At 42.5% G+C, this 22106-nt stretch overlaps 1 protein-coding gene across 4 annotated transcripts in view; it reads right to left on the reverse strand.

Moving 5' to 3' along the window:
- ATXN1 (ataxin 1) overlaps nucleotides 1–22106 on the reverse strand; it is a 432593-nt gene that overhangs the window by 17675 nt on the left and 392812 nt on the right. For all 4 annotated transcript variants that reach the window (XM_077492233.1, XM_077492231.1, XM_077492234.1 and 1 more), the window contains one exon: nucleotides 16709–18752. In XM_077492233.1, coding sequence (XP_077348359.1) covers nucleotides 16709–18583 — 1875 coding nt within the window. In that variant the 5' untranslated portion in view covers nucleotides 18584–18752. The remainder of the gene's footprint in view (nucleotides 1–16708; nucleotides 18753–22106) is intronic.

Below are 22106 nucleotides of genomic sequence, written 5' to 3' on the forward strand. Positions count from 1 at the left end.
ATGTAATTTCTTTATCAATTTAGGCCAATATATTTTCTGCTACATATTTTTGGTACAAAAAATCCCAAATAAGCATATATTTATTGCTTTGCGTCAAAGTTATAGCGTCTACAAACTATGGGACATTATTTTTTTTTTTTTTTTAATAGTAATGGCAGTGATCAGCGATTTTTAGTAGGACTACGATTCTGTGGAGGACATTCGGACATTATCACTTTTGATACTTTTTGGGGACCAATGATATGAATGCTAGTCCCTACTTCCTTGTTTACATAGGCAGCCCACCATTCTGTCTCTCTACGGGATGATCTGTGGGTGTCCTAGTGGACATCGAGTCTGTGGTACCCACTGATAGGCTCCCGCTGTGTGTAATCACAGCAGGAGTGAGGCGTAAGCAGCACGCATATGTGCCCCTCCCCCTTTCCCGAGAATGTCGGATCGCGTATGTATATATATATATATATATATATATATATATATATATATATATATATATGTGATCTGGCATAGAGGTGCCATCCTGCAGCAATAAAATTGCTACAGGGCAGGCCTTAAGTGGTTAATTTCTGGTGTCTGAACTCGGGTTGACACCTCGCACCTTTAAAACTGAATGTAAATACACAGGTGCTGCAGCTGGCTAAGGTGGTAAATAGGCTAGCTCTTTGTCCACAGAGCTATTGTAATTTATATGTGTTTGGGATGAAAAGATAAGGCAGTTACCCTAGTGTCAACACATGAAACACTCAGGCTGGGTTGTATGAAAGTTTCAGGTATTACAATCTTTCTTTCACACAACAGCAGCAGCATGTGATATATGAACTTCTAATTCTTGTTTTGGGTGACAGATATTATATATATATATATATATATATATATATATATATACTCAAAAAAAATGTAAAAGGACCCATTATCTGTTAATATATATTAATATATGTTCTATATATATTCTATGTTAAGAATACTTAGCATAGGTGTCAATGAAAAAGTGAGACTATATGTATATGTATACAAACAATCAAATCATTAATTTGATTACATTACATTGATTTCAATCTTTAGAAAGTTCCATTACTTTGTTACGCAGATCTTTTGACTGTTCTTTTATACCTCTTCATGGCTCAGTGTTTAGCCTGCTAAGGGTATCCACGTGAGAGCTAACAAACTCATTGAGTTTTTATACACAAACACTAATAGTGATTTAAAAAGCCACAAATGTGAGAAATTAACCTTTAATAGCCATTTTAACCTGTGTGTGCCACCTCCTGTGTTTGTACCAAGGCCAAACATTCCGGGGTATGTAAACTTTTGATCAGGGTCATTTGGGTGATTTTTTCAAAGGAGCCAAAAAACTATGTGATAATAAATGGCTTCATGTGATCACTATCATTGAATAAAAGACAGTTTTTTGGCATTAGTCACATTTTCAGTATATACCGTATTTATCAGCGTATAACACGCACCCTTTTCCCCTTAAAATCAGGGGAAATCGCGGGTGCGTGTTATACGCCGATCCCCCACCATTTTGCAGCCTCTGATTGGCTTTTAGCCGCCTTTGGCCGTTCTTGGCGGCTTTCGGCCGCCTTCGGCCCTTCCCGTCGGCTTTCGCCCGCCTTCGGCTCTTCTCAGCGGCTTTCGGCCACCTTCGGCCCCTTCCCGTCGGCTTTCGGCCGCCTTCGGCCCTTCCCGGTGGCCGAAAACTGCAGAGAACGGGCGAGAGCGGGCGAAAGCCGCCAAGAAGAACCCGCAGGCGGCCGAAAGCCGCCGGGAAGGGCCAAAGGCAGCCGAAAGCCGACGGGAAGGGGCCGAAGGTGGCCGAGAACTACTGAGAACCGCCGAGATACACAGGACATCTCGGCGGCGCCATTTTTAAAAAGAAAAGTTAAAAATAAAACAGACAAGGATGAAAATGACACAGACAAGGGGACAAGGCTGCATTGATGGAAAATGCTGCAATGGTGGACAAGGCTGCAATAGTGGACAAGGCTGCAATAGTGGACAAGGCTGCATGACAAAGCTGCATATGACACTGACAAGGGTGCAATGATGGACAGGCTGCATGACAAGGCTGCAAATGACACTGACAAGGCTTCAGATGGACACTGATAAGGCTGCATTGATGGGCATTTAAATGTAAGTTTTTTTTCCTTAAACTTCCCTCCTAAAAGTTTTTTTCCTTAAAATTCCCTACTAAACTTGGGGTGCGCGTTATACGCCGGCGCGTGTTATACGGCGATAAATACGGTATGCCAAAATTTCACAATTACTGTCAGGGTATGCAAACATCATATATATATATATATAATTTGAATATTATTCTTAATCATTAAAAAAATATATATTCTCTTAAGCCTGAAGAGGTATAAACAAAAAAAATATATATAATTAATGTTAATATAATAATACTTAGCATAGGTGTCAATGAAAAAGTGAGAATATATGTATAGTATGTATACAAACAATCAAATCATTAATGGTATTCAAGAAAGTATCGGGTAAATATTTGTGCTCATATTAATCACAGAAAATTCAATGAGCTATGTAGCTAAAATAATGGGCTGTGTGACAGGACATGCTCAGGATCAACAGTTATATTGTCCTGTCACCCAGCCCATTATTTTAGCTAGTTGATCTATCTGTAACCACTTTGAGCATAGTATTTGCCTGATAGTCTCATCCCACTGATGATTTTATTGTTTGTTTGCCATAGTATATTTTCTCCCCCTTTCACATTGATACCTATGCTAAATATTACTATCTTATAATTTTATTTGAATTATACAAGTGTGAATATACTGTAGTTTGATGATTTTATTGTTTGCTTGTCATAGTACTGTATAATCTTACTTTTACATTGATGCTAATGATAATTATTGTTATTTCATCAAATTACGTGTTTTTTAAACATTATAATAGAGCCAATACATTTTCTGTTTTAAATAATAGTTGTCATTTTAATGATATAAGTGTGCATATAGAGTAGTTCAACAGGTTCAAACTGTTTTACCCCATATTCATAATGTTTATATTTATTTTGTAGCCCTTCTGAATGTGGTTGGTGCTGTGAGCCCCGAAAAGTATTGGTCATTTATACATAGAACCATTAACACATTTTGGACTCTTTACACTTTTTTTTTTTTTTTTTTGGTGCCCCATGTGAGGACTCCTTACACTTTTGGCTTTGGTATTCTTGTGCCAAAATATCACCCTTTATTAGCTGGGGACATGATATTAGATACTGTAACAAACATTGTGTATTGTATTGATAAGCCATTGGTTATCTGTGTACAGTATTTGAAAGACGTCCCATTTGTTGCCCACTTATGGTCACAATTTCCTGTTGCTTGCCCACATATTGTAATGATTGCCTGTTTGTTGGTTATATTTTGTAATGACTGCTTTGCTTGTTTGCCATTTATTTTCATGATAGCCCATGTATTGCCCATTGTTCATCAGAACAGCCTATTTGTTTGTATTGGTTAAATGAGCAACAAATTATGGACCATTTGTTGCCTTCATATTCTGCCAACTGCCCCTTTGTTGCCTGCACATTGTAACCATTGCCTATTTGTTACCCTCGTACTGAAATGACTATTTGTTAACTGCATGTTTTAATTAATTCTAATTTCTTGTCTACATATCATCAAAACTGCTAATTTTTTACCCACGTTATGGTCACCTGTTTGTTTTCCAAGTACTGTAATACTTGCCTGCTTATTGCTTGTATATTGTAATTGTCATGTTTATTTTTCATGTTTTGTCAGGGTTGCCATTGTTGCCCATATGTTCTCAGGGTTACCATTTTTTTGGCTATGCCAAATTTGTGTTGCTTGCTTAGAGGACCATATTACTATCAATTAATCTTGTGGCTTCAAAAGTTCTGGGAGTCATACTGTTGGTCCTAAATGTTCAAGGTCAGCAACCTACCACCTCAGTGCAAAAAATGACTTCAGAGTAAGTGAAGTTAAACCATATCTTTTTTTTGGGGGTCATCTACTAAGAACGTATTAAAGGATCAGCTTGGCACCCATGCACCTAGAATTTTTAAAAAGAGAGGTCAACAAGAGCAGTCTATATATGTATCTTAGTACAGGACCCACATTACATGAGGGCAGGGGTGGGTGGGATAAAGGGGAAACGTGGTGAGAGCAGGTGTGGGTTGGTTGGGGGAGAAGTGGTGGATGTAATGGAAGTTGGGCTGAGGGAAAAGTGATGAGAGCAGGGGTGGGTGGGCTGGGAGAAAAATGGTGAGAGCAGGGGTGGGTGGGCTGGGAGAAAAGTGGTGAGAGCAGGGGTGGGTGGGCTGGGAGAAAAGTGGTGAGAGCAGGGGTGGATGGGCTGGGAGAAAAGTGGTGAGAGCATGGGTGGGTGGGCTGGGAGAAAAGTGGTGAGAGCATGGGTGGGTGGGCTGGGAGAAAAGTGGTGAGAGCATGGGTGGGTGGGCTGGGAGAAAAGTGGTGAGAGCATGGGTGGGTGGGCTGGAAGAAAAGTGGTGAGAGCATGGGTGGGTGGGCTGGGAGAAAAGTGGTGAGAGCATGGGTGGGTGGGCTGGGAGAAAAGTGGTGAGAGCATGGGTGGGTGGGCTGGGAGAAAAGTGGTGAGAGTAGGGTAGGGTTGGTAGAAAAGTGGTGAGAGAAGGGATGGGTGGGCAGGGGAAAAGTGGTGAAAGCAGGAGTGGGTGGGCTTGGGGAAAGTTGGTGAGAGCAGGGGTGCATGGGCTGGGGGAAAAGTGGTGAGAGCAAAGGTACATGGGTGGGGGGAAGAGAAGTGGGGACCAGGGGTGGGGAGGAAGTAGCAGGGAAAGGGTGGGTGAGCATTAAAAAAATAGTAGGGGCAGAGGTGGGTGATTGGGGGGAAGGAGGAGGAGGAAGTGGTCAGGACATGGGGGGGGGAAATTTCTGAGGGAGGGAATGGGCAAGGGGGAAAAATAGCAAGAGTGGGGGGGGAAGAGTGGTGAAGGCAGGGGAAGGGCGGTGGTGAATGGTTTATATAAAGAACGGTGAGAGCAGAGTGGGCAGCTGGGAAGAAGATTAGTGAAGGCAGGGGTGAGTGGGCAAGGGGAAGAGTGGTGAGGATAGGTGTGGGTGTTCAGAAAAACAGTGGTGAGGGCAGAAAAGAGTATTGAGGGCAAGGAGTAGGCTGTGGCATAGGAGAGGAAGTGGGGGAAATGTGTGCAGAGCAGCAGTCTTGCAACAGAGTGGTGAAATATGCGTGGGTGTGCAGTTTTATGGGAAGGGGCCCAGGGATGGTGGGGGTACCAAGTGTTGAGAGAGCAGAGTGGTGAAGGTATACACAAGAGTGTTATTGTTGGGGGAGGGGGGGGGTTACAATTGGTGAGGGGTAGGAAAGAATGGCAAGAGCAGGGGTAGGTGGGTGGGGGCATGTGGTGACGGGAGAGGTTTTGAAAGGGGGGACTGTCTTACCAACTATTGCTTAACCTTTATTTTTACTATGAGGTTTTATGCACACTAGCATTTTTTTATAAGCTCAACAAAATAAAAAAATGCTGGATGAAAATGATAATAGCATTTTTGTGCTGGCTTGTAGCAGCATTTTATTAACTTTTAGAAGCATTAGCATTCGAGTTTTATTAGCGTTTTTTCGGTACATGAAGAAAAAAAATGCTCAAAAAAAAAAACCTATTAGTAGCGTTTTAGAACATTAGCGTTTATTTTCTCTCAAAAACTCTACAAAATGCTGCTCCTAAATGCTGCAGCATAAAATAGTGCGCATGGACACATAGGATAACATTATTATCTTCTGGAAGCAGGCAAAACATTCTCATAATAGCTTCTAGGAGTGTGCATGGATTCTAAATGGAAACCTGAAATAAGGGGGAATATTCTTCTTTTACTATAACTATAGGATGGTCTGCCCATGTTAAGAGCTTGCATGGCATCCGTTTGACATCAGTTTAGGATACTTCATTGACAGGAACATTTAGGATGCAGACTCCCTTCATCTGACCTGAATTCCACATTCTTCAGCTGGATTTTGCATTCCTAAGACTTGTATAGGAATGAAAAGCCCTTTAAAACTAAACATAAAAATGATTTTATATGTTAATATTAGATCATATGGAATTAGCATTAGTGAAGCATACATTTATAAGAGTGAAACATATAAAGCAAACCTGAGTCACATGTTCCCTATACCGAAAAAAAACACACTATATTTTATGTAGGTCTAAGAGGAAAAAAAAAGGCATGCACAAAGCTCAGAACGGAACCTAATCACATTATATCTGATGCTACTTGTCTTTGAAACACCGCAACATGCTTAAGAAATAACCAAAAACATGAAGCTACTTACGATATTACTCATTCATGAACTGGGCTTATCCTTTAAGACTGTAGGTGGGGGAATTTAGCTTGCTATAAGCACATGATTTTATCACACTTTTGTGTTTGTTCAATAACTAGGAACTACACTAAACATTAATGTTTTTAGCTTTAGTATTCAAACTTTTTTTTATCTTAGAAAAGAGATGAGACAGTCCAGATGAGATACAGCATGGCAGACATTAATAGAATAAGCATAAATGTCTGCTGCAATTATAAAAATTAAAAAAAAAGCATCCCTTTACTATTATTGTTTTTTTTTACAAGATTTAGTATTTAGATTTATTACACAGGAAAATTGTTAAACTTTGTGTGAACTTAAAGGGAAAACATGCCAAATAAATCATTAGGAATTAGGAACAAAGTAGGGGAACGTTGTAAATGTTTACCCTATTATGTAAAACATGTTTGTAAATCAGAATGATACAGGTTGCATCCCAAACTGCTAGGGGCCAAGAAGTCAGCTACATCTATTGTAATCAACAGGCAGAGCTAACTATATTTTAATGTGAAGGTTAACCCTAGAATTACTCTATGAACATTATGAAGCAAAATAACACATGTGCCGTAAGAAATGCATAGCACCATGTTTGACATCTTTCTGTGCTCTGGTTGTCCAGCAATCAGCCCCAGAAGATGTCATCTATGACGAAACACGTCAGATGGAGCCTGTTGTGACATTATCAGGTTCAACGGAAGTGACAAGTTTTTACATTATCCTGAGATTTTAAACAGCGCTATCTTGCCACATTTGTTTATAAGTGCATTTCTAGTACTTTTTATTAAATAATTATACAGTTCTCACACTATGTAAGCCTTTGGTTGCTCTTTTATTGCTACATACCTGCATGCATAAACTAATGGCTGGACAAACAGTTGTATTAAAGTACACCCATGAGATAGTACACTCAGGTGAAGGAAGGTATCTGGAGACCGGGCTAGATGATGTGCATTTATTTGCAAAGCTTTACATGACTTCTCCACTTAGAGAGTCATACAGTGTCTGTCCAGTAAGCATTTTGAGTGCCATTGTATGGTGGTGGAATCACAGGAGTGGTGTTTATAGAAGATTGGATTCAGGCAACCTCCTTTGGGGCAGAGAGATTGACCAAGATGGTCACACAATGAGGTAGCTCCTCTAAACCCAGGTATGCAGCTTAACTGACTTCCTACCTGACTTCCTACCTTCATCCGTGAGGGGGCTCTGGTGCGTGGAAAGAGAGGACCATGATCTTGATCAGTGTTAGATCCAGCAGTAGATCTAGCAGTGACGGAGGGTAAACTGCGGAAAGGACTCGCTATCAGCTGCCACACGGAAGGAGCGAGAAGCATGAGAAGGACTCCGTCTAAACCCCTAGTGGGCTTGGTGGAGAAGCGGGAGGCGGGCCTCTCCTTACAGATCCCCAGGTCTGCTGAGGCTTATAGTTCAGATACATCGTTCCCACATTACCGAGGATACAGACGGAGCTCAGAGCGAGAAAGGAGACCCCTGGAGGCGGTGTGTTTAGTGGCAGCATGTGGCACTCCCCAGGTTCAGACACAGAGCCTGGCTAGTATACGACGGGTCTGGGCAGAGATCTGACTGACTGGAGAGACCCGATCTGCTACACACAGCCTGGAAAGGACAGACGAGAGACACGAAAAGGCTTGTCTGGAGAATAATTTCAGCAGTTTGACATATAATAAAGGCAGGGAAAAGGAGAAGATCAAGATGAGATCTAAAAATATAGCTATAACATCTGTATAAGTAACACGGATTGCAATATGCCACCTAAAGGGTTTCAATCACAGAAAGCAAAGAGGGGGTATACAGGGGGTACAGCTAAAAGTGCCCCAAAAGTTCAATCTGCACAAAAAACAGATATTAAGGGATTTTTTCAACAGCCACATTTACAATGTCAGTCAGAAGTTTCCAATATAGCAAATTTGAATACATATCTTTAAACCACCGAGAGAGATCTAGGAAGATCCAGCATTAGCCCCCTTTTAACTATGCAACAAGACATAACGGAATCAGAGAGAGTGGAAAGAGAGCCCTGGGATATGTAGGCATATATACAATCTTTACCGACGAGAGAAGACATGGATAGATATGTATATAGACTGGAAACTTTATATAAAGCAGAGCTGCAATTAATGAAAACATTGTTGGCAAATACTCAAAAGCAGGATGGATACCGTGTCCAGAGTTATTGAAGAAAAATTAATGCAGTCTGAAAAGAAAAATAGGAACAGGATCAATGTTTAAAGCATGCTATCACTACCATTGATGATTTGGAAAATAGAAACAGATGAAACATTAGGGTCAGAGGTCTACCAGAAGCAATGGGTCCAGAGGAATCGATGCCAACATTACAGGGTATATTTAATACCTGTTAAAGTGCCCAGTAACAGCTGAACTTACGTTAGACCATCCACATAGGTCACTAGGCCCTACAAATTCTGACCCTATGAAAAAAAGGGATGTCATTTGTAGAGTACACTATTTTCACATTTCTTCACACAAGAAAAGATCATGATGGCGGCACATCTGCAAAGGACTATAGATTTTGATGGAGCACAGATGTTTTTGCTACAGGATTTATCCAGATATGCTCTGGCTTTAAGGAAAGCAGCAAAACCTCTTTTGGATGCCCTTAAAGAAAGAGATATTTTGTACAAATGGGGATTTCCTTTCCAGATTTTAGTGCATCATAAGGGACAAAGCTATATTTCAGGACATTGGAGACCTTTCTGATATTCTGAATTGTCTCCGGCTGCCTAAAATCGATCTGCCTCAATGGCCTCAAACTTACCAGGATCTTTCAATGAGACCCCTTAGAAGAAGATAAATAAGGACCTCTTTTTTTTGTGGGTTGGGGTCTGGAGGGGGTAGACGATGTTCATCCTCCATCTGAGTATGGGGAGGACGGGGGGGCGAAAGGGAAATTTTTCTTTGTGGAACACAACAAATGTTTGCAACTAATTTAAAATACCACTCAAGGATTATGGGGATAAAGTTGTACAGAATGTAAATTAAAAAAGGGTAAATAATCATTTGTGCACTTGGAAAAGGCCCACTTTGCGGATGTTATTGAACACACCCGGGGTGAATATAGTAATTTAACCACTTACAGACCGCTCGCCGTGTTTGTTATGGCAGCAGCTAGCTACCATAACCCTGGTATCCTCTTCTTCAGCGGGCGGTCCGCTTTCAGATAAAAGTGGTCTCTGTGGCAGATCCCTTTTATCAGCAGCAGGAGAGAGGCTCCCCTCCCGCCGCTCTCCAGTGCCCTCTGCCACTTATCGGAGCTGCTAGCGGAGGCTTTCTCCTGTTAGGTGTGGAGAGGAGTGAGGAGAATATGGCCCCCACCCGTCTCCATACCATTGCAGGGCAGAAGCAATGTCAAAACATAACTTCTGCCCATAGCTCTTAAAGCAACTTCTTTTTTTTGTAATTTTAGTGTAAATATAAGATTTGAGGTCTTTTTGACCCCAGATCTCATATTCAAGAGGTCCTGTCATGCTTTTTTTCTATCACAAGGGATGTAATAGTAATAAAAGTAATACCATTTTTTTAAAAGAACATAAAAATAAAAAATAAAAGGTAAAATAAATAAGAATAAATATATATACAGTACATTTTTAAACATGCCCGTCCCGCCAAACTCGCGTAGAAGAGAACGCATACGTGGGCAGCTCCCTCATATGGAAATGGTGTTCAAACCACACGTCAGGTATCGCTGCGATCGTTAGAGCGAGAGCAATAATTTTAGCCCTAGACCTACTCTGTAACTGAAAACATGCAACCTGTAGAATTTTTTAAACTTCGCCCATTGAGATTTATAATGCTGCGTACACACGATCAAACAATCAGGTGGAAAAGTCCGGCAAACTCAAGTCCGCCAAACAATCCCCCCAAGTGTAGCCTCCGGCATACTTTTTTGACCCGAAAGTACGGCGGACTTAGAATGCCGTGTTGCACACCAATCTATCCGTCGGACTCGCATTTCGGCGAACAATCCGGCCGTGTGTGTGCCAGTCCGCCGTACTTTTGAAATGAGCAGACTTTTCCCACCCGGAGAAAAGTCCGCTAATTTCGAGCGGGTCTCCAGGTAGGCGGGGCCCGCGAAGGAGACGTCGCTGGCCCCGCCGCCTGGTATGGACTTAAAGGGGAACCCCAACGCCCAAAAAAATCGGCGTGGGGTCCCCCCCAAGTCCACAACAAACCCTTGTCCAAGCACGCTACACGGCCGGCCAGGAAAGGGGGGCGAGCGAGCGCCCCCCCTCCTGAGCCGTACCAGGCCGCGTGCCCTCAACATGGGGGGTGCCTTGGGTAAGGGGGGACCGCGCGGCCCCCCCACCCCAAAGCACCTTCCACCAAAGCACCTTCCCACCAAAGTATCCGGGGGCCCCTTATTAAAGGGGGCTCCCGGATTCCAATAAGCCCCCCGCCCGCAGACCCCGACAACCAACGGCCAGGGTTGTCGGGAAGAGGTCCTTGTCCTCATCAACATGGGGACAAGGTGCTTTGGGGTGGGGGGGGGGCGCGCGGCCCCCCCTTCCCCAAGGCACCCCCCCATGTTGAGGGCACGCGGCCTGGTACGGGTCAGGAGGGGGGGGCGCTCGCTCGTCCTCACCCCCTTTCCTGGCCGGCCGGGTAGCGTGCTCGGACAAGGGTCTGTTGTGGACTTGGGGGGACCCCCACGCCGATTTTTTTCGGCGTTGGGGTTCCCCTTTAAGTCCATACCAGGCGGCGGGGCCAGCGACGTCTTCCTCGCGGGCCCCGCCTACCTCTAGACGTGCTCGAAATGAGCGGACTTTCCTCCGCGTGTGTGAGCGAGTCCGTTCATTTCGAAAGTACGGCGGACTTAGTACGGAGGACTTAGTACGCCGTATTAGTCCACTGAAAAAGTGCCGTGTGTGGGCAAGTAGCCCGTTCGGAAATTCCGACGGACAGTCTGGCGGAAGTCCGCCAGGCTAAGTACGTCGGACAGACGGCTACGTGTGTACGCGGCTTTAGGGTAAAAGTTTGTCGCAATTCCACGAGCAGGCACAATTTGGAAGCATGACATGTTGGATATCAATTTACTCGGGATAACATTATCTTTCAAAAAATGGGCTAACTTTACTGTTGTCTTATTTTTTGAATCAAAAAAGTGTATTTTTTCCCAAAAAAAGTGCGCTTGTAGGACCGCTGCGCAAATACGGTATGACACAAAGTATTGCAATGACCTCTGTTTTATTTTCTAGGGTATTAGAAAAAAATATATAATGTTTAGGGGTTCTAAGTAATTTTCTAGCAAAAAAAAATGTTAACTTTTAACCACTTACAGACCGGACCATTTTGCTGGTCAAAGACCAGACCACTTTTTGCGATTCGGAACTGCGTCGCTTTAACTGACAATTGCGCGGTCGTGCGACGTGGCTCCCAAACAAAATTGACGTCCTTTTTTTCCCACAAATAGAGCTTTCTTTTGGTGGTATTTGATCACCCCTGTGGTTTTTATTTTTTGCGCTATAAACACAAATAGAGCGACAATTTTGAAAAAAAACGCATTATTTTTTACTTTTTGTTATAATAAATATCCCCCAAAAATATATAAAAAAACATTTTTTTCCCTCAGTTTAGGCCGATATGTATTCTTCTACATATTTTTGGTAAAAAAAAATCGCAATAAGCGATTATTGATTGGTTTGCGCAAAAGTTATAGCGTTTACAAAATAGGGATAGTTTTATAGCATTTTTATTAATAATTTTTTATTATTTTTTTTTTTTACTAGTAATGGCGGCGATCAGCGATTTTTATTGTGACTGCGACATTGTGGGGGACCCATCGGACATTTTTGACACATTTTTGGGACCATTGTCATTTATACAGTAATCACTGCTATATAAATGCAGCGATTCCTGTGTAAATGACACTGGCAGTGAAGGGGTTAACCAGTGGGTGGCAGTGTAGGGGTTAAGTGTTCCTAGGGGTGTGTTACTAACTGTGGGGGGGGTTGGGCTTTCATTTAGTGAACACTGATCTCTGCTCCAATCACATGGAGCAGAGATCAGCGTCACTAGTTGCTAGGCAGAATAGAGAAATGCTGTTTACACGGCATTTCCTCCATTCAGCCGTCCCGTGAGACGATCGCGGGTATGCCCATGGCGATCGAGTCCGCGGGTCCCGCGACTGGACTCACGGGGGTCCCGACCAGCGCGGGAGCGCATCACCGGCGGCGCGCTCCCGGTGGCAGGGCGGCATTGAAGATTGGACGTACCTGTACGCCAATATGCCTGCCCGTGCCATTCTGTCGACGTACATCGTCGTGCGCTGGTCGGGAACCGGTTAAACACCAAATCTCAGAAAGAGGCTCGAGGCTTAAACCAAGTGCTGAGTTTATAATGATGTTGACTATGTATAACTAGGATGTTTTGTTTTTGTTTTTTTACCTTTTTTTCTCTCAGATATGTTGTCTCTGGGGGAGGTTCCCTCCCTTACCTATAGTTAGAGGGGGAGGGATCTCCCTATCAGAAACAAAGGGGTGTATAGGTATGTCCAATATGTACACTTAAGGATATAAAGGGATACACAATGAATGGCTCTAAATCATTTGGGGGTAATTGATAGGTAGATGCCCAGTTTTAAATTGTCCCTCGCATTTAAGTTTGTTCACTTAAGTGTTTATGTAGGGGGTTCTTCCTTTTTTTTTTCCTTCCCTCTCCTTGGGGAGTTCCCTTCTATCTATGGAGGAAATAGGATCTATCCTCAGGGGATAAAGAAGGAATCAAACACATAATATACACTCACATATTGAAATATAAGGATGACATCCACTCAGAATACTTAGATATATAATGGGGTAATTCAAGGGTAAAATACCTCTCTGTAAACATCCCTTGTAATAGAAGAAAGCATGACAGGACCTCTTAAATATGAGATCTGTGGTCAAAAAGACTTCAGATCTCATATTTACACAAAAATGCAATAAAAAAAAAAAAAAAAAATGTAATGTAATTTAAAAAATAAATAAATAAATAAAATGTCCCTTTGAGAGCTATGGGCAGAAGTGATTTTATGACATCGCTTCCTCCCTTCAATGATATGAAGATGGGTGGCCATCTTCCCCTCACTCGTCTCCATGTCAGGCTAGGGAGAGGATCCGATTGCCTCCGCCGCTACCAATGGCTACAGTAAGCAGCGGGTGGCACCTGAGAGGAGAGGAGAGAGCAGCCCCAGAGCATGTAAATTAATTCTGAATCTGCTACAAACTGCTGAGGACCCCAAGGCCAAGGTCAACCTCTGTGCAGGAGGAAATGAGGGGGGGGGCTGAGAATTGGGGAGATGATGGAGCCTCTATGTAATCCCTTCTCTTGACCTATGTACTGCTTGTTCTTCACTATTAACTACCCCCTCTCTAATGTATGTCACAACCATGAAACTGCACCCTCTGTACTGCATGTCCCCACCATCAACTGCCCCTTCAGTATTGCCCATCAACTGGTCCATGCTGTACTGCCTGCCCCCAACATCAACTGCCCTCCTCGGTACTGTCTCCACAGATAGTTAACTACAGCTCTTCTAACAAATTTAAAAAAAAAAACGCATAGACAAACACTAAATTATACAGCTGCTAAGGCCCATATATGTAACATGTACTGTATCATGGGTGCATACATTAATAAATATTTTTAGGATAGATTTTGAAATAAAAAGAAATTCAAAAATGATAAACAAAAAATAAATGGATCTCATTAATAGTAAAGTTTGTAAAAGAAAAAATAAATTCACTCTGCAAGGCAATTTCATAATGTGCTGGTATGCATCGCATATTAGCACATTATGAGAAACTTACCTTAAAATTAAGCCCTCCAGAGGCACGCTGTCACCGCTGACAGGGCGTCCATCTTCACCTGGTCCTCTTTCAGGGTTCGCGGGCTTCGGCCATCTGACTGGCTGAGCAATGATGAAGTCCAATTCATGTTAATCCATTGAATATCTCCTAAACGATGCACGTTTAGGAGATATTCATTTTACCTACAGGCAAGCTTTATTATAAGCTCACTTGTAGGAAAAAATGTCAGATACAACTTTACTACTACTTTAACTACCTCCCCTGTTGTTCTGGGATGAAATCATATGATGTCGCCCCATTGTCACCGCTCTCAAGTGCCGGCGTGGTCATGCCGTGTCTCTAGGACACGATGAGACCCTGATCTCAGTAAAGAGCCGATGATGCAACTCTTTACCCATGGGATCGGCTGTGTCCAATCACAGCTGATCGCATGTAAACACTGAAGTATCATTTATCGTCTCTCCTCGCCTCACACTGACAGAGTGTGAGGAGAGGAGAGCCGATCAGCAGCATCTCCTCACAGGGGAGAGCTGTACAGGTAATCAGGGCACTGATCACCAGTGCCTTGATTATCAGTGCAGCTCCAGCAGTGCCCATCAGTGACACCAATCAGTGCCCATCAGTGACACCAATCAGTTTCCATCAGTGATGCCAGTCAGTGATACCTTTCAGAGTCCATCAGTGCCTGCCCATCAGTACCAATCAGTGCTGTATATTCATGCCACCTATCATTGCCCATCAGTGCCACCTATCAGTGCCCATCAGTGCCACCTATCTGTGCCCAGCAGTACCGCCTATCAGTGCTCATCAGTGCTGCATATCAGTGCCCACCAGTGCAGCATATTAGTGCCTCCTCATCAGTGCCACCTAATCAGTGACCTTCAGTGCCGTCTGATCAGTGCCCATCAGTCTAGCCTATAAGTGCCTATCAGCGCTGCCTCATCAGCGCACATCAGTGAAGAATAAAAATTACTTATTTACAAAACTTCCTGACAGAAACTAAGAAAAACGTTTTTTTTCCAAAATTTGGGATCTTTTTTATTTATTTTTTTAGCAAAAAATAAAAACCCAGAGGTGATTAAATACCACCAGAAGAAAGCTCTATTTGTGCAAAAAAATGAAAAAAAAAAAACTTTTTAGGTACAGTGTTGCATGCATAATTGTCATTTAAATTGTGACAGAGCTGAAAGTTGAAAATTGACCTGGGGAGGAAGGGAGTGAAAGTGCACAGTATTGAAAAGGTAAATAAACAAAATGACACCTCTTCAAATATGAGTAAATACAGTGCCTGCTCCTATGATCCCTGCCTCCCCTGTGCTGCCTATTTTGTTATGTTAGGTGTTCTATAGCCAAAATGGTACTTCAATTACTGCTAGTGTACTCATATTAATCTGAATGATTTTGAATTCTTTTCCCTTTTCAATTTTTCTCCATTTTCTCTCTTCTTACATTGTCTTCACAATGAACTGATCTGGTCTGTCCTGGAAGCACTACACAGGAGAAGAGCAATGATTTCAAATCTCCGCACCGCTGGACTAGCTGTGGGGGTGCTGACAGCTCAGCAATCCTGGAGGTAAGTACAGTGGGAACCAAGGGGTGGGGAAGGTGTCTGGTGTTAGTTCATTAAAGCAACCTGTACCCATGCTATTATTAAACTAGTAAAAATGATCTAAACACAGTTACAAATGCAGGGGGACGAGTAGGATCGGTGATAATGTGAATGTCGCCGTGGTCACATGATCAGAAGCCAGTCCCACCAGCAATCAATCTTTAGTCCGGACAAGAGCTGTCTTTGACAGCTTGGTCTTTGTGCCAGGAGTATGCTCTCAGCACATAAACACTGACTGTGGGCATTATTTACGAAAGGCAAATACACTTTGCACTACAAGTGCAAACTACAAGGGCAAAGTGCACTTGAAATTGCACTGCAAGTGCACTTGGAAGTGCAGTCGCTGTAAATCTGAAGGGTCGATCTGAAATGAGGGGAAGCTCTGCTGATTTAATTATCCAATCATGTGCAAGCTAAAATGCTGTTTTTTATTTTCCTTGGATGTCCCCCTCGGATCTACAGCGACTTTACTTCCAAGTGCACTTTTAGTGCAATTTCAAGTGCACTTTGCACTTGTAGTGCAAACTGGATTTGCCTTTAGTAAATAACCCCCGGTGACTGCCCAGAAATGCATATTTGCAGAGTGTGTGTGTTAAAGCCCACCCTTTTGCCTCCACACATATCTGTTAGGCAGTTGTAAAGGGGTTAATATAATATTTATTATTTGGGCTACAAACTGAGATCTTCATTCCTAAAAAAGTGAAAATGCATTGCCACAGAGTTAGAACAATTGTATGCTATGATGTGTTCATGTACTGAAAGTGTAAAGAAGATATAAAAAAATGTCACAATAATATTTGAACACGCAAATATAAAAGATAGTTATATGGTAATAGTATATAAAAGTTATACATTTCTAAGACCGATAGAGATTTATAGTTATAAAGACAATGGCTAAGAGACAATTCAAACACCAGTGCATTATTTCACTCACCTGTGCTCGATGTTCTCCAACAGCAAACTGAACCACAGCAATGCCTGGACTATGGCTGTTCTCAATCCTTTCAACTGTGCTGGAGTCTATTTTCAAGTCGTTGCTAATATCGGCGCTCTGTATAAAGTCTTCCGTTTTTAAATCTTCTACCTTCTTTAGCTCACCATTGGCCAGCTGAATGATTGACCCTTTTGTGAAATAAGGGGGCAGTGTGGGAGCAGCTGCCATTGGAGAAGCAACGGACTGTACTAGTGGAAGGTGTATTTGAGCTGGAACCAATGTGGTCTGGTAGGCTGCTTGCGTTGCCAATAATTCAGCACTGTAGTTATCACTCTTAGGAATGGGCGTAGTGACAAATGTATGAGGCACTGCTGCAAACTGGGTAGATGAAGTGACAATAGCAGGTGCTACCCCTACCCCAGATGGTTCAATGTCTGGATTGCCAACTGGTATTAGCAAGGGCTGTGTGCCTGGAATAACCAAGTGCTGTGGCAAATTTCCAGGGTAACCAATGGTTTGCTGCTGACTGCTGAGATAGCCAATAACTGGCTGTTGTGTACCCGCACAAAAGGCTGCAGCAGGCAGCCCAACAGAAAGTTGCTCTGCTGCACTATGAGTTGTCTGGATGACAGTGTGAGGAGATAAAGTGGCCATGGTTTTCACGCTTTCTGCGCATAAAGTCTGTTGTGGGGATAAAGCATAGGACCGGTGGGATAGTTTTCCTAAGTGTAAGCTTCCCTTGTTATGAGCAATTGAGGGTGAGGTTTCTCTCTTAATGGTTTGTTGAATATCAAAGTCTGTGGCAGCAGCGTTGCTGTTGGGCACCACCATGACAGAGGTCCGAACACCTGAGGGATCCCGAGCACTGAACTCAGTACTTGGGTGCATCACTACATGCCTTGTCTCATAATGTTGGGAAGCTGGTTTATTATTGCCTGCTTTCATTAGATGTGCATCTGTTGAGGGAGGGACTACAAATCTCCTGACTTTCTCTATCTCCCCATTTAATAATTCCTTGGCTTGTGACCTGAAACTATCTTCTTTCTTTGTAGGGTCCCTAGCAATAAAATGAGCTCCTGAATCTGAGTACCGCACAACCACCTGGGGGGATGTACCCAGGGTAAGTGTATGAGGAATCATTGGGTGGGTATGCAAATGGACTGGGATAGTTGGTGGTGACATATTTCTGACTCCACTCTGTGATGAGCTTAAATTATGCACATATTGACTTGACTGTGTAGGTGGAGATCCTGCTGAAATCAATCCTGGAGTCCGAACTAGATGCGGTTCACCTTTATGGCCCTGCTGGCTTAAGCTGCTTACATTGGCCAACATAGTGGAATAAGCCTCCATCTGGGAACGTTGTGATGGAGTGGAGACTCCTGATGCTGTTGAGGACACAGCAATTGATGCAGAATTCGATGTAGGTGAAACTAGCTGTGGACTGATGAAGTCTCCATACAATTGTCCACTAGATGGCGTTCCAATAAACTGGAACGTTTGGGGCACATTAGGATATTGTATAGGAGACACTGATGCCCCTGACTGAGACTGAACAGTTTGATGAAGGGCAGAAACTGTTGTTGCTGCTGGTACCGACCTTGGAGCACTAGGGGGGGAATAGTCTATACCAGTTGAAAGTGTTTTATGTAAACCTACCCCCTGTTGTAAACCAGCTTCTGCTGAAGTTCCTACAGGCCCATGATGACGTCCACCATGGCTGCTGGCTGTGGTGGAAAGCCATGATAAACTATCTGTACGGTGGTTTTCATTTGTCAATCCGACTGTTTTTTCTTCAGAAGGTCGACTGGTGGCGGGAATTTCACGTTTCTTCGGTGGCAGGCTTTCATTGCTCCTTTCTTGATTAGATTTCATGTTTTGCTTTCTGCCACCCCCGCCGACCCCCGCTACTTGCTCACTGCCTGACTGATACTGATTTCAGTCTGGTGAATGGAAAATCACATTTAATTCCAGAAGGAACACCAACAACTTCATGAGGAATCATCTCCCTGGGAGCACAATCTTCTAACAGATGATATGGAATCTAAAGATGGAAACACAAAACATAATACACACAGGTTAGTACAGCACCTTTGATTAAAACATACAATTTAATATACAAATCAAAGCTTTATTCTGTGCTCTTGATTACAAACAAACGAAAGAAATAAAAAAAATGTACATAAAGGTTCTCTACATCCATCTAAACAATCTCATATCCACATTTAAATGATCTCATATCTAAGTTTCCCCTTGAAAACGATCTCCTTGATGTAATAATGAGTGTGGCATACGCCTCTCTTAGGTTTAATGACTGACTTTTACAACATACAAACCACTTAAAAAAACAATTATAACATTTAGGATAAAATATTTGGCAGTTGTAACATAAAAATTACTTTTATAGCATAAAAGACAACTTTTAGTTTAAGCACAATATATTTGCAGCTGTGCAGAAAAGGCACGTATTATTACATACTATGAGACTGCAACCAAAACTAGATGCAAGTCTAAATGCAAAACTAACGCAAGGAAGGATTGGAACCTCTGTCATGTTTTTAGTACTGTCAGTGCCCTCTTTCCATCTCAATGATAGAGGTTACCTGGAAAGGAAGTGAGAGGAAATCTCACCAATGAGGACACAAACAGCAATAAAAACATTATTTAGTAGAGTATATACCCCCACACCCATAAGTTGTTATGTTAAAAGGCAGTTTAGGTCATATTCTGCTTCCCATTAAAATTAAATAATTATTATTTTTTTTAACACATTTAGGACATTGCACAGTCTATTTGAAAGCATTAAAAATAAATAGACACAGTATTTCAAAATATAATCTCCCTAGTACAAATGTATGTATAAATAACATACAGGGGACGGGTAAAATTCTTTCCCTCTTGTGTCTAGAGACCAGACATAACTCGGTAAAAGGTGACAATTATATCCTACCTAATCATGTACAATTTAGGAAATTATCATCAATTTCTTATCAGTGCTATGAAAAATATTCAGCTAAAATGCCATATAAACTACTATTATTACCAAAATAATTTTTGCATTTCTCATGCTTATGCACTAACAGGCATACCCCACTTTTAAGTACAAAATGGGGTTTATTTACTAAAGCTGGAAAGTGCAAAATCAGGCTCACTTCTGCATAGAAACCAATGAGCTTCCAGGTTTTATTACCAAAGCTTAACCTCCCTAGCGGTAATCCCGAGTCTGGCTCGAGCTGGGATTTCAGCACCATAAGCGGTAACCCCGAGCCAGACTCGGGATCGCATCGCTGGATACAGGGAGGATACAGGGAGATGTTACTTACCCTGTCCCCTGGATCCAGCGATGTCCTCCACGCTGTGTGATCGAGCCGTCCTGCGCTCGATTCACACAGTGCCCGAATGCCGCCGAGCTCCGTTCCCTGCGATGTTACGGCGCACGGGAGCGGAGTTCGTCGCCAAATTCAAAAAAGTAAAAATACACAATACACATACAGTACTGTAATCTTACAGATTATAGTACTGTATAAAAACATTACACACCCCCTTTGTCCCTAGTGGTCTGTGCAGCAAATCCACTTTGCACTGAAAGTGCACTTGGAATTGCAGTCGCTCTAAATCTAAGGGGTAGATCTGAAATGTGGGGAAGCTCTGCTGATTTTATCTTCCATTCATGTGCAAGCTAAAATACAGTTTTTTATTTTCCTTGCATATCCCCCTTGGATCTACAGCGACTTTACTTCCAAGTGCACTTGTAGTGCAAAGTGGATTTTCCTTTAGTAAATAACCCCAGTTGCTCTTTATTTCTTTGTAAATTTATGAGGATTTCAACAATGTATATACAAGGCATGAAATAGAACCAAAGCTAAGGTGGTTGTAAACCCCGGACATGAATTCTGAACAAAGCACATGCCTATAGTGTATAGTTGTCTCAATTTAGAGCACTAAGACCCCATACACATTATACAACTTTTGTTGTCTGATTTCCTTTAAATGTACCAAAACTATGTAGTGCAAGGGCCTGCCTAATTTGCATACAAATTGAAACTTCTAAGCACCATACACAGATTTTCTGCTGATTATTTCCTTCAGATTTACCAAAACCATATACTATGAGGTCAAACCTTAGGAGTTTCAATTTGTATGCAATCAAGCAGACCCTTGTACTACATGGTTTTGGTAAATCTGAAGACAAAAATCAGTAGAAAATCTGCGTATGGGGCTTTAAGGTTTGACCTCATAGTCAGGGGCGACTGACCATTCGGCCACTCGGGCACTGCCACTAGGGGGCCCCATCAGGGTTGCCAGCCTCAGTAAAACCAGGGACAGTATGTAAAAATCTGTGTTTGTTTTTTTTTTTTACATCTGTCTCTGAAATGTCCCTTACCGACATCCTTTTGGTTTAAAAATCCTGAGATTATAGCTGCCCCACCTCTTCAGTACCTTCTCAGCCAATAGAAACGTGTCTGTGTATACATGTATGTGTATACTGTGTGATTGTATACTGTGTGTGTGTATACTGTGTGGCCCCATAATCTCTGATTGCCTGGGGGCCCCATAATCTCCTATTGCTTGGGAGCCCCATGAGTTGTCAGTCCACCCCTGCTCATAGTATATGGTTTTGGTAAACCTGAAGACAAAAATCTACAGAAAATTGTATAGTGTGTATGGGGTTACTTTGCTAAAACTGGATAGTGAAAAATCTGGTGCAGCTGTGCATGGTAGCCAATCAGCTTTATTAAATCCCCCCCCCCCCCCCCCCCTCCCCAGGGTCATTTCTGTCTGCTGCTTAGTTCCTCTGCTATTAACATGAATCACTTCTGACAAGTTTTCCTGACAACAAGAAAAAAAAAAGGTGACAGTGGGTGGAGCTCCAGCGGATGTACAGCCTCAGCTTTGTTCCTGAGAACTGTCTGGAGGGATGTGTGTCACTTCCCACTAATCAGCTCTCACAACTGTCCCTACGGAGCTCTGCAGAGTGTAATTTCAGCTCTCTGCCCCTTGATTTCTGACAGCTCAGACAAGCTTTATACATGTAGGATTTTGAATGGTTGTAGAGATGAGAAGACGGCAAATAAACAGCTACAACTTATATAGGAGGATTTGTTTCAACACTATGTATCACTTGAGGCCAGCCACTTCAGTGGGTATATGTGAGGGTTTACAACTCCTTTAACCACTTCAGCCCCAGAAGATTTGGCTGCTGAATAACCAGGCCATTTTTTGCGATTCAGCGCTGCATCCCTTTAACTGTCAATTGCACGGTCGTGCGACGCTGCACCCAAACAAAATTGACGTCCTTTTTTCCCACAAATAGAGCTTTCTTTTGGTGGTATTTGATCACCTCTGTAGTTTTTCGTTTTTTTTGCGCTATAAACAAAAAATCTGTGACAATTTTGTA

Source organism: Lithobates pipiens, unplaced genomic scaffold (assembly GCF_037356315.1).
Source record: "Lithobates pipiens isolate NorthernLeopardFrog02 unplaced genomic scaffold, aLitPip1_a1.2 Scaffold_19, whole genome shotgun sequence".
In the NCBI taxonomy this organism is placed as follows: domain Eukaryota; kingdom Metazoa; phylum Chordata; class Amphibia; order Anura; family Ranidae; genus Lithobates; species Lithobates pipiens.